General features: G+C 42.2%; 1 protein-coding gene across 2 annotated transcripts in view; it reads right to left on the minus strand.

The window, feature by feature from the left end:
* Positions 1 to 1,028: 1,028 nt before the first annotated feature.
* The window catches only part of ATP6V1C1 (ATPase H+ transporting V1 subunit C1), a 35,707-nt gene continuing 23,599 nt past the window's right edge, over positions 1,029 to 13,136 (minus strand). For both annotated transcript variants that reach the window (XM_036436652.2, XM_036436653.2), the window contains 7 exons: positions 12,455 to 12,553; positions 9,752 to 9,820; positions 5,680 to 5,772; positions 5,497 to 5,590; positions 4,460 to 4,557; positions 2,759 to 2,885; positions 1,029 to 1,639 (listed from right to left, as the gene is read on the minus strand). In XM_036436652.2, coding sequence (XP_036292545.1) covers positions 1,544 to 1,639; positions 2,759 to 2,885; positions 4,460 to 4,557; positions 5,497 to 5,590; positions 5,680 to 5,772; positions 9,752 to 9,820; positions 12,455 to 12,553 — 676 coding nt within the window. In that variant the 3' untranslated portion in view covers positions 1,029 to 1,543. The remainder of the gene's footprint in view (positions 1,640 to 2,758; positions 2,886 to 4,459; positions 4,558 to 5,496; positions 5,591 to 5,679; positions 5,773 to 9,751; positions 9,821 to 12,454; positions 12,554 to 13,136) is intronic.

Raw genomic sequence — 13,136 nt, forward strand, 5'->3', positions numbered from 1 at the left:
AACTAAAGCAAGCTATATCCATCCCGGCAGCTGTATGATGGCACAAACACATGAGGGAAAGCCACGCAGCTGGTTAAAAGAACGAGGTAGCTCTAGATACATGGACACATAAGGATATTGGGTACATTAGTGAGAAAAAGGGTGATAGAATATGTGCAGTATGCTCTTATTTTTATTTAAAAATAAAGTGTGTGAGAGAGCGAGAGCGAGAGCGAGAGCGAGAGCGAGAGAGAGAGAGAGAGAGAGAGAGAGAGAGAGAATGCTGTGGAGATACAAAAAGGCCTGAGATAGAGGGAGGGAGGGAGGGAGGGAGAGAGAGAGAGAGAGAGAGAGAGAAAGAGAGAGAGAGAGAGAGAGAGAGAGAGAGAGAGAGAGAGAATGCTGTGGAGATACAGAAAGGCCTGGAAGAACACATACACACACTTCCTTGGGAAGAAGCAATTGGCTGGGGGTGGGAAGGTGGGGAAGGTGGGGAGGGCAGGAGGGCAGTGGAGGGAGCAGGCATCATCTCTCATGTTTTGCATTTAGAAGTCTATATAGTAGTTTGAAGTTAACAATTACTTTTGAAATACAAAGATCTTGGAGACTAATTTCCTAGAGAAAATAGGATTGTTTCTAAATGCTCTTAAAACGAAATGTAAACTTCTTTCTCCCACTCAACCAGGCGGCGAGGGCACAGGAAGGACCGCTCAGCCACGAAACCCAGTTTAAAAGCTCTGACGATGCTAGACTGAGTCGTGCACTAAGGCTGGCAATGCTTCTATCTTCAGACGAGGTCATAAATGTCCAAATAAAGGCTTTTATCATTATACATCTTTAAAATGTGTAAAATAGACAAAACAGGTGACTTTAAGCTGCATAGTTTCGCTATATTCAAAACTGGCCTTACTTCCTAATGGTTTGAGAACTATGAATCTAGTGTCCAGATGTAAATGCCCATCCTGAAAGTGGCACAGCCAGTGAGCTCTGATCCCATTCACTGAACTCTCCAGCTGAACTGCAGTCTGAAGGGACGCACACCACATACGCCTTTGCACAGGTCACTTTATTCTCTCCTGTGGATGTCGACAAAGCTCAGAGATTTCATTGGAAACATTGAGAAAGCACATACCTGAATAGTGTCACATTTCTTTACATCACGATTCAGTAACTACTAAACAGTTATGTCTACTAAATATAGTGAGCAAAATGGCATAAATGTTTACACCATTCCCTTGTAAACAAGGCTTTTGTGCACAACAGTAACAAATGGAATTACGAATATCACAACATGGATGAGGCAAGACCTCTTTAAATAAACTATCCTATTTATAAATAGACTCTGATTTTTTTCAGTACACATTTACAGACCTGATCAATAAAAAGAAACAAGACATACATTTTTCGTTGCAAAGAAAATGTTGGAAATGGACCGCAATGGGAGAATTCACCGAGGAAGAGGGTCAGAAGCAAGCAAGGGTGAGAGAGTGGAAAGCACTGCCATACTTCAGCCTGTTTCGGTGAGCATTCGCCCACACAGGGACGGGGCTGTGGGGGACTCTTTTCACTTGAATTCCAGCAAGTTGCAGTCGATCTTGTAATATACATAGGGGTAGTATTCCTGCTGGCTCAGGTTTAAGCCGGGGATGTCCATAGGCGCCTATGGAAATCAGACAAATTGCTCGATTACATAGTTAAAGAAAAAGCAAGCGAAGAAGTCAAGTATTACCATGTACCTTCTATTAAATGCCTCCTCTGGACTAAGGTTTTGCGTTTCTGCTAATTTAATTTGAGGTAGGCCTAATCACCTTCATTTTGCAAATGAGGAAACCACCTCAGGAAGGAAACGCAGGGCAGTTAAGGCCAAACTTCAAGCCTGCTGACTCCAAAGCCTGTGTTTCTACCTGACCCTGCCATCCCGTTTTGTGTGCACTGTAAAAAGTTATTTTTAAATCTCAGGCTTGGAGTATTGAATTTACAGGATAAAAAAAAAAAAAATAAAGTATTGGATAAAAATAAGCAAAGCTTTGTTTTAAAGGTATCATATTTTACATATGTGTGTTATAAGAATTTACTGTTAGGACCGGAACCGGTTTGGCTCAGTGGATAGAGCATCAGCCTGAGGACTGAAAGGTCCCAGGTTCGATTCCGGTCAAGGGCATGTACGTTGGTTGCGGGCACATCCCCGGTAGGGGGTGTGCAAGAGGCAGCTGGTCGATGTTTCTCTCTCATCGATGTTTCTAGCTCTCTATCTCTCTCCCTTCTTCTCTGTAAAAAAATCAATAAAATATATTTTTAAAAAAAAAACAACAACAAAAAAAACCCACATATGCTTTATATTCTGTATGAAAGACATGAACACATACTATTTTAGAAAAACAATTTGCTTTACAATGCTCATCTATTAACTCATTACTTCTACCAAATAAAGTTAAAATAACTACTACTTATTTTCTTCTCTGCAATTTATAATTTTTGTAAATAACTAGTATCACTGGTAGGTTCTGTATTTCTGCAACTATGAACATCTGGTTTAAAGAAAGATAATGACTGGCTTTAGAAATCCCAGCTCTAACTAGCATAAAACAGGGCAAACAAGGTAAATTACTGGCTATGTTTATCAAACAATTAACTGAGAATCTCAAAAGTGCTCAGAAATAACTTTTTTTTTTTATAAAAATGGGTATCATGATATTCACTATCCCTTTTCTTTCTTTTCCATTTTTTTCTGAAATTCATTCCAGTTCTTATTCTCCAAGGCTATCTAATGAGTACTTACATCAATGATTGCTGCTGCACTGCTATCTAGATGTTTATACAATTCATATAATACTTCTCTTAGTTTCTTCATTGTTTTCTTATTGGGCTGAAGTAGCATTGCTTGGAAGTTCACTGGCAAGCCATACCTTATAAGGAAGCAAAAATATAGTATGCAACACAAGCACACACACAAACTTTATTGTGAAAGCCAATGTTTTCATACTCTCCTTTAACCACAGCTAATGGGAAGATGGTACCTCATTTTACAAGTTCAACTAATAATCATAGAAACTCAAGCCTTTTCTGGTCCTCATTGTCCACTAGATATTTTTCTCTAAAATGAAAGCCAATTATCTATTAGGAATTACTTTAATGACTCTTCAATTTTTAAGAGAACCTATGAATAAAATAGTGATAATGTGTAGACTTAATGAATACTTACAAGATAAACAATATGAGATTACCCACATCTACTTTGAAAATTCAAAGTAATTTTAAAATAGCATAGCTGCGGGTAAGTCTATAATAATTTCTAATATGAGTAACATGTACAGAGGATCACAAGATGATTTAGATTTTATGTCAAAACTAGAGGCCCAGTGCACGAAATTCATGCACTGAAGGGGTGTCTCTCAGCCCAGCCTGAACCCTCTCCAATCTGGGACCCCTCGGGAGATGTCTGACTGCTGACAGTTGGACATCCCTTTCAATACTCGACTGCTGGCTCCTAACCACTCGCCTGCCTGCCAGCTTGATCACCCTCTAACCATTCCCCTGCCAGCCTGATTAACATCTAACTGCTCCCCTGCCAGCCCAGTCGCTTCCAATTGCCCTCCCCTGCTGGCCTGATTTTGCCCTCAACTACCCTCCCCTGAAAGCCTGGTCTCTCACAACTGCCCTCCTCTGCTGGCCAATTTGGTTCTGACTGGTCGGTTTCTATGTCACTCAGCGTTAAAATCTCTGCCTCCAAGGCAGCCATTGGCTCCTCACACTTTACCCAGATTTGGTTCTGACTGGCCGATTTCTATGCCAGTCCACTTCTCTGGGCCTATCAACGGGGCCTGATCAGAAAGGCGGGTCTGATCACCAGCCCTGGTAGAGGCCTGGAGAGAAATGGAGGCGTGGCTGCTGACCAGGCCCAGGAGAGAAAGAGAGAGGCAAGTGCTGATCAACATCTGCCACAGCGGCTAGGGATCAGACCCTGCTTCTCTCTTCAGCCCTCTTTCTGGGCCTGATTTGCAGCCCCCTCAGCAGCCACGGTAACCCAGCGCTGACTGCAGGACTGACTTCCAATGGGTCGAGCCTCTGGTTGTGGTGGACCCAGAGTTTTTATATATTAGGATATTAAATATTATAGGTTAAATGAATCAATGATTTCAAATAAGTCATTAGTATACTGTGTATAACATGTAAATACCTGAAAGATCTCTTTTAAGCAAATATTGGCTAATATTGTATGTTCTACATTTAGCTTAAATACATGAGAAGAGAACCGAGAGTACAGCAGCAGGGAGCTCTTGTCCTAACCCAGTGTTAAGGGACACGACTCACACACATGCAATAAGCTGGGTGACACAGCCTCTCCTCACAATCGGCCCTCTGGTTTCTACAAGTCAATTTCCTATTACTGGACTGTGTGTTATAATAAAGGGGTCCAATATAAAGGCTTCTATAAGCTCTTCAGATCAAAGTTTCTAAATTAACTTTTTTTTTTTTTTACCTTAAAACAGACTCTACAAAAACCCTCAATGCTTTCACATGAATCCACGCAATAAATGCTTCACTGAAATTCACTTTCAGCCACCGCACAAGTGGTCCCTATAAAAGAGGAAAAAGTTACCACAAATCTGGTCTTGAAAATGGCAAGTAGTAGTTAGATGAACCCATTGGCTTTATTAGATATTACTTGGTTAGGGTTAGTTTTCTCCCAACTAAGATAATATGGTTTATGAAGTGAAACTTGCTTTTCTTTTCTCTTTCATTACGAGAGAAACACCTTTTCACTAGTCCCGTCTCCCCTTCCACACAATCTTTTGGTCTTCACAATAGTCCGATATTTGAAGATGGCAAGAAAGTGGACACCAAAACCATTTCTGTTCCCATTTTGCCTAGAACATAACAATTCTCCAATGGTTTTAATAAGCTGCTTCAGTAAAACATTGCGGCATTAAAAAATTTGCCTCAGCTGAAACCGGTTTGGCTCAATGGATAGAGCGTCGGCTTGGGGACTGAAGGGACCCGGGTTCGATTCCGGTCAAGGGCATGTACCTTAGTTTCGGGCATATCCCCAGTAGGGGGTGTGCAAGAGGCAGCTGATCAATGACTCTCTCTCATCGATGTTTCTAACTCTCTATCTCTCTCCCTTCCTCTCTGTTCAAAATCAATAAAATATATTTTAAAATAAAAATTAAAAATAATAAAAAATAAAAAAATTTGCCTCAAAAAATCTTACTACTGGAAAGAGAAAGCTACTGTACTTAAATAACACTTGCACCACAGAAGTTCTAACCAAAATGCTACATTTAAAATTAATTTCTGATATGGACTAAAAGAAGTAATTAATTTTAGGTATGTATTTTAAGACAACTACACAAATCTCAGCTTTAGAGAAAATTTATTCTGATTATTTAACAGAAAAAAATACTTAAAATCAAATGTCTTAAAAGCAAAATGGGAGTTTCGCTTCCTTTTAAATAAAAGCAACATCAGATTTTCTTCTGCTTAACATGGCTAATGCTAAATGTTAAGAATACATACAAATTGCTTCTTCTTGTCAGTAGAAAGCCTGTTCATTTCTTCTTTATCTGCTTTCATCTCCTCTTCATTATACTGGAAGTCACGAACAATGAATCTAAACGTGGGGGTGGAAACAAAACTGTCCACACTGGTGTACAGGTGATGTAACAAGATAAAAAAACAATCAGAAAATAATAGTCTTACTTGTTTTCCCTGGCTTTGTGTCTGAAGTCATCAACGGCCTTCCTAAACAAGGTGACGTTACAAAGGTAGCTGTCTTGGTCCTCTGAGAGCACGCTATGGGAAGAAGACAAAGTCCGAGTAAAGCTTATGTTGATTTGTTCCCTTTAATAGTGAAGACAGAATTCAGAAACACAGAGGAGGAAGACGAAGAGCCCTCCCACACCATCTCAATGCTGTCCATCTGTATTGCCTCAAACACTGAGGACACTGCGTCTTGGACGTTTTTACTCACCGTAATAGCCCTGTATGACATCTACTGCATCCTAAGCGATATTACACAGTAACTCAAGGAGAGCACCCACACACTAATCCACATCGGGGCCAGGCTGGCCAAGGCCGCCGTCCAGCAGCTGGGCTGTTTCCAGTCTCCTCGCTTCCTCGCTGCATCCTCCTCTCATCAGGAAACCTAACCCTCTCTCCAGGCCAGCCCAACCCCTGGGGCCTGGGCCAGCCTCCGTCCTGCCAGAACCTCCCACCTCAGTTCTTTCCTTTCCTCCCAGCACACTCTAGATAAAAAACTAACACAGATGTCTAAATGACCTCTGAAAAAACACACTTTCATGCATCTCAGCGCTCCATATTAGGTTTTTTAAATTTTTTTATTTTTACTGATGTCAGAGAGGAAGGGAGGGAGAGAGAATCACTGATCGGCTGTCTTGCACGGCCCCAATGAGGATTGAACCCGCAACCTGAGCATGTGCCCTGACCTGGAATCAAACTGTGACCTCCTGGCTCATAGGTCCATGCTGGTCGGGCCATGTTAGGCTTTAGAACGGGGGTGGGGAACATCTGGCCATGGGGAATCATTGGGTCTGGCCCTGATGATTGGAGGCGAGTTAATTAAATGTTTGACCAAATACTAGTATAGCAGGCTAATCTTTAAGTCGACAATTTTGTATGGCCCGTGAATGAGGTTATAAATATCCAAATGGGCCTTGGCTAGAAAACGTTCCCCACCCTGCTTCAGAAGCTCCTCGAGAGGTCGGCTCTCACCCAGTCAAGCTCTCAGGGACGTCACTGGAAAGACCTGCCGTCTGCCCTGTTTCCAGTCCTCCTGCCTGCTTCACTGTCAAGACACCTTCCCTAGCTTTCTCCATAAAAGTGGTCTCTGCCATCTCTGTCCGGAAACGAGAGAGAGAGTCCTCTGCACAGAGGCCAGTGGGCCTTCTCTAGGCCTTCCCAGCGAGGCTCCGGTGCCCACCCGAGCTCTCGCTCCGGGAATTAAAAGCTCTAGGAAGCAGCAATGAGTTTGTTTCTAACAACAGAGGCAGAGGTGAACCAGAGACCTGACCCTTTCAAATCACCTTAACAAGCAAGAGCAGACAGACAAAAGGGAAAGTGTGATTCTGAAAGCACAAATGCTAAGTACCTCTCTCTGAACTGCTTTTATTTTAACAAGAAGCAGAACAGCAGCCCAGTCTCCACGTTCTTGGCTGTAATACTGACATGGCATTTATACACATCCATGCACATAAATCACAGTAATGGCAATAGTTCAAATTGTCCAATACTTGAAGACTTTAGGTAGAATATTTTGCAAATAGCTAGTTTATGCATTTTTTAATCTATTTTTATTGATTTCAGAGAGGAAGGGAGAGGAGAAGAGAGAGAAACATCACTGATGAGAGAGAATCACTGACTGGCTGCCTCCCGAACCCCTCTGCCCCCTTACTGGGGATCAAGCCCCCAAACCAGGCATGTGCCCAACCGGCAAAGAAACCGTGACCTCCTGATTCCTAGGTTGACACTCAACCCCTGAACCATACGAGTCTCGATTTTATGCATTTTCTATTCCAACGAACTGAACAACCTGGAGGAAATGGACATATTCCTAGAAAAATACAACCTTCCAAAACTCAATCAGGAAGAATCTAAAAATCTCAATAGAGCAGTGACTTGGGAAGAAATTGAAACAGTCATCAAAAACCTTCCAGCAAACAAAAGCCCAGGGCCAGATGGCTTCACAGGAGAGTTTTACCAAACATTCAAGGAAGAACTAAAACCTATCCTCCACAGACTAGATTTTATGCATTTTTAAATGAATGTTTCTTTCAGGTTTGAGATAGTATTTTTCAATCTATTCTTCTACCCCAGAATTCCACTTGCATCTTCACTCCTCCCAAGTATCATGCCAAAAAGCCACAAGCATTACTACTTATAACTGAGTTAAAAATAAAGCACTTGGCACAATGACCAGCACATCGTCATTTACTCCAAAATGTTAGCTATTATGATAACCCAAAACACCCAGCATCAAGCCACAGAGACCTTTCCTAAACAGCGGACAGGATTCCAGACGAACCACCAAAGCCCGTCTCCCCACGGGCACTGACCTTCCACCCTCGTCCCGGTGCTGGCTGCACGGCTGCTCTGCTCTTGACTATATTTAGACAGTAAGTTTTCAAGTCAGTGATTCCAAATGACTGCTGAGCTGAGGAGCAGAGTAGAACAGACTCCGCACTGGGTGAGGAGGGGCTGGGACTCTCAGGTGGTCATGAGCATTTGCAGGCCATACAGAAGACCGGTTGTGCCTGGGCTAACCTGTCACTGTCTGACACTTTGCCCTTGAAACTACTACAGTGACTTTTAAAAGATGGACATCTCTAAAGTTGGATTACTTATTTATTTGGTTTGTTTGTTTGTTTATTTATTATTTCTGATTTCAGAGAAGGGAGAGGGATAGAGAGAGAAACATGAATGATGAGAGAGAATCATTGATCGGCTGCCTCCTGCACGCCCCACAATGGGGATCGAGCCCACAAGCCAGGCATGTGCCCTGACTGGTCATCAAACCAGTGACCTCCTGGTTCACAGGTCGATGCGCAACCACTTAGCCACGCCAGCCGGGCTCTGAAGTAATATTTGACAGTCCTTCCTTTAGAATAATGTAGGGCTTACTTAAACTAGCCTGCACACTACTCCCCTGGAGCCCAGGCTTGGCATATGTACAACGTGGGGGGACACACCGTATGTATGGGGTCCTTCTTCTCCTCCCTCCCCTGCCTCCCAGACAAAGTCAGCCCCTGTGGTTTTAATGCCCTACAGAGCACAGAGGTCTAAGAGGTGTGATCTGTCAGGATAAAGAGCTTCAGTGGAAAACTAGTGTCAAGACACATGAGTCTTCAGTTTACCAAGGGGAAGGCTGGTGTGAGCAAAAGGGATAGCGCCTCCCCCCACCATGCTCCCTCCAAAAGAATGTTTCATGATGAACACTGGTTTGTGGTTTAGATCTCAAAAAAATCGACATCTGGCCCAGCTGGTGTGGCTCACTAGTTAAGTGTCGACCTATGAACCAGGAGGTTACGGTTTGATTCCTGGTCAGGGCAAATGCCCAGGCTATGGGCTCGATTCCCAGTGTGGGCTGTGCAGGAGGCAGCCAATCAATGATTCTCTCTCATCATTGATGTTTCTATCTCTTCCTCTCTCCCTTCTTCTCTAAAAGCACTAAAAACATATTTTAAAAAATTCTGCCCTAGCCAGCTTGGTTCCAGTGGATAGAGCATCAGTCTGCAGACTGAAGGGATCCAGGTTCGATTCCGGCCAAGGGCACATGCCTGGGTTGCGGGCTCGATCCCCACCAGGGGGCATGCAGGAGGCAGTTGATCAGTGATTCTCTTTCATCATTGATGTTTCTATCTCTCTCTCCTTCTCCCTTCCTCTCTAAAATCAATAAAGAAATATATTTAAAAATAAAAATAAATAAAATTTAAAAAGAATTTTTAGAAGGTAGCAAAAGCCCTGGGTTCTAGTGCTGGCCCTGCATTAACAGATGTGTGACTCTGGACAAACCACCTCACTTCTGTGGCCTCAAATGTCTATACCAGTAAACAGGAGGGGGTCAACCAGATTGTGCAATCCCAGGTCTAAAAGTATGACAGCTGGAGTTAACATAACTCCTCAATAAGGTGAAAAAGATGATTCTAAAATATAAATGTACCACAAAGGAAAGACATAAAGGCATTTCCTAACTCAACATCCAAACTGTAAAAGGAATTCTAGGAAAGAAACGGGTTTTACAAAGACTCCGACTTACTTGCTAGACCTGGGAACGACCATCTCGGCGAGCGTTTCATACTGCTTCATCCAGTCGTTGTGGTTTAACCTGCAGGAAAGGTGCAGTCAGTACTGGAGGAAAGCAAGTCCTACCTCCTGCCATACCCAGGGAGAGAAAAAGGAAGGGACAAACAGGAACTGTGGCTACAGTAAGTATACGTCAAACCTATTCAATAAAATCTTCAAGGGTCCTCCTGAGAATGAATTTCAAATACACTTGTTGAGTGAAACAGGAACTACATTGCGTCCAGGAACTATTGCAAAGCAGACACAGCCCTGGACTAAGCTTAGCAAGGAAGTAAGGCAAAGTATAGACTTTCAACTCCTTTCAAACGTTAGGGTTGAAGTCTGTTACCTCATTTTTAAAGAAGAAAGAAAAAGGCCACGCATGACAAACCGCAATCATTTCTTTTCAGGGCCATTAAGAAAGGCTGGAAGAAGTTATATTTACTGAAAGCACAGAGTACCAGGAAGTGTTCGGTAAATAAAGGGAACAGCAAAGTATGCTGCCACAGCAAATTGTGCAACACCCTTCTCTTAAAACACTGGCTTTTGGGGGTGTGGGGAGTGATTTTTGTCGGAATTTACAATAAAGAACTTCAGTGCTTGTAGACCAGGACAGAAAAGAATTCACTGTTTAAGGTGCTTATGTTCTACGTTTCAATTACAGTGAACAGAAAACTGTGGAAACCTCTGGCTTTAAACACCAATTTCAAATAAAGGTTAAGTGAGACCAATCTTTTTTCTGGGCAAAGGTATTTTCCTGTATATTATAAAAACACAAATACACAGGAACTGATAATCATCAGTGTTCCAGTACAGCAGGGATGAGTTACACAACTCACATACAAAACACAACTTCTGGAGCCCTTAGTTTCTGTGTTGTGTGTTTTTTCAAACTAGGTAATTAGCCTTCCTTTTATTTTAATTTTGTTGCTGTTGTTAATCCTGACTTGAGGATATTTTTTCCATTGCTTTTCTGAGAGAAGAGAAAAGGAGAGAGAAACATCGATGTGAGAGAGACACACCAATTGGTTGCCTCCCGCATGAGCTCTGGAACCTGCAACTCTTGACCAGAGAATTGAACCTAGCACCCCCTTCAGTGCTCAGTCCAATGCTCAAACTGCTTAGCTACACCAGGCAGGCAGGACCCAAACTCTTAGTTTTAAGCTCTGCTCCATAGGCAAAGAATAATACAATCTTCAGTAAAGGGGGGAAAACAGCTTTGGCCAATGTTGCTCAGTGGTTAGAATGCCCATTTGGGCACCGAAGGGTCACAAGTTCGATTCCCAGTCAAGGACAGGTACCTGGGTAGCAGATCTGATCCCCAGCCCTGGTCCAGGTGCAAGCGTCACAAGTTCGATTCCCAGTCAAGGACAGGTACCTGGGTAGCAGATCTGATCCCCAGCCCTGGTCCAGGTGCAAGCTTGTGCGGGAGGCAACCAATCAATGTGTCTCTCTTACATCCATATTTCTTCCTTTCTCCCTCTCTCCCTTCTACTCTCTAAAAAGAAATGGAAAACATGTCCTCACGTGAAGATTAACAAAAAAGATTTCAAAGAGTTATCTAATCCAGCAAAACGATGCCCACAGCCTGTGTGTGTTTTATAAAGTTTTATTAAAACACAGCCACGGCCCTGGCTGGTTTGGCCCAAGTGGTTAAAGTGTCGGCCCTTGGACCAAAGGGTCTTGGATTCAATTCCTGGTAAGGGGCACCTCGTTCAGTTACAAGTTCAATCCCCAGCCCAGGAAGGGGTGAGAGTGGGATGGATGAGTCTCTCTCATGCATCTCTCTCTCACATGGATGTTTCTCTCTCTCTCCCTCTCCCTTTCACTCTCTCTAAAAATCAATGGGAAAAAATATCCTCACTCCTTGGGTGAGGATTAAAAAAAAACCCCAGCCACATCCATTTGTGTACATACTGTGTAAATGGCAACTTTCGGTTAAAACTACCAAGTTGGTGTGGCAGAGTTGAGTAGTAGTTATAACAGAGACCACATGGCTGGCAAAGCCTAAAATATTACTGTCTGGCCCTTTACAGAAAAAATATTTTCTAAGCCGATCTATCCCATCTTTGCTTCTTTATTTTTATTTTGGAGGAGGAAGAAAAGGAGAGAGTACGGAAGAAACATTGATGTGAGAGAAACAGCAATACACTGCCTCCCAAAGGTGCCCCAACTGGGGACTGGACCCCCAACCTAGGTGTGTGCTCTGACCAGAAATCACACCACGACCTTCATGGGACACGCATGGAGCGACGCTCCAACAACTGAGCACGGGCCAGGGCCATGCTTTGCTTCTTACAGGGTCTAACTCATCCTAGCCAATCATAAACATTTTTCAAAAACACAGATATAAAGAGCTTTGCATTTTGAAAAACTGAAATCTATTTTCTAAATCAAATAATTCAACATTACTTAACTATTAATGAGCCAACTCTTATTAAGCTGCTAAATTAGATATGGAATCTCAATTTATAACTGAAGTCTCAAGTTACGAACTAAATTTAAATTCTACTGTCCGAGCCACATGGGTGTGCTGGTTGACAGAATGAATGAATGACAGGTGAGAAAATCCCTTAACACTTGGATTTTATGGAAAACTTCAAATTCAAATGTCAGATACAAACATTTTTCTTGTTTTTTAACAGATTAAAAAATATTTTTAATAAAAAAAACATACTTGGGAACTACAACTAGTAACGTGACGAGATATTCTGAATCAAGAACAAAGTCATCCTTCTTCACAATTTCTGCGAGACTTCGAGTTAGCAAACTTCCTCTGCGGAAGAAGAAAAACGATCATTAGGCTGATAATTACACGCTCCCATAACACAAGTAAAGAAACAGCAAGCTAATTATATTCACATACACTATAAAAACATCTCAAGAGAGGCATTAGTCTAGTTAACATTTTTACTTTATAAGTCATCAAAATGTAGCTATTTCTCACCCCTGCAATGAAGGAAATGGCAACACTTATCAAAATCTGCCTCTAGCGCCTGCCTTTGTGTTTGCCTCCATTATTGGAACTTGGGTCTTCTGTTGATTACATCTATAATATCTTGACTGGGAAAGTGTCATTCATTAGATATCGACTAAAATCTATTTTATCATAATTATGAAATTTTATCATCTAGGCACAACCTGGGTTTTCCTCCCTCTCCCTGGGTATCCTTTGATACCAGGCAATTTTGGTTAGTTAACCCAGTAATCAACTCTCCCAATCGGTCTTCATTTAGTGTCCCAGCACCAAGCCTTTCATAATGAAAATGTCTTGTCTGTTTGCACCACTGACAGTATATGTATAACCAACTTTTCCTCTGGGATATAAACACTTAACTTCAACAGTTAAGTGCTTAAAG

This window comes from Pipistrellus kuhlii, unplaced genomic scaffold, assembly GCF_014108245.1.
Source record: "Pipistrellus kuhlii isolate mPipKuh1 unplaced genomic scaffold, mPipKuh1.p scaffold_m20_p_14, whole genome shotgun sequence".
NCBI classification, from domain to species: Eukaryota; Metazoa; Chordata; class Mammalia; order Chiroptera; family Vespertilionidae; genus Pipistrellus; species Pipistrellus kuhlii.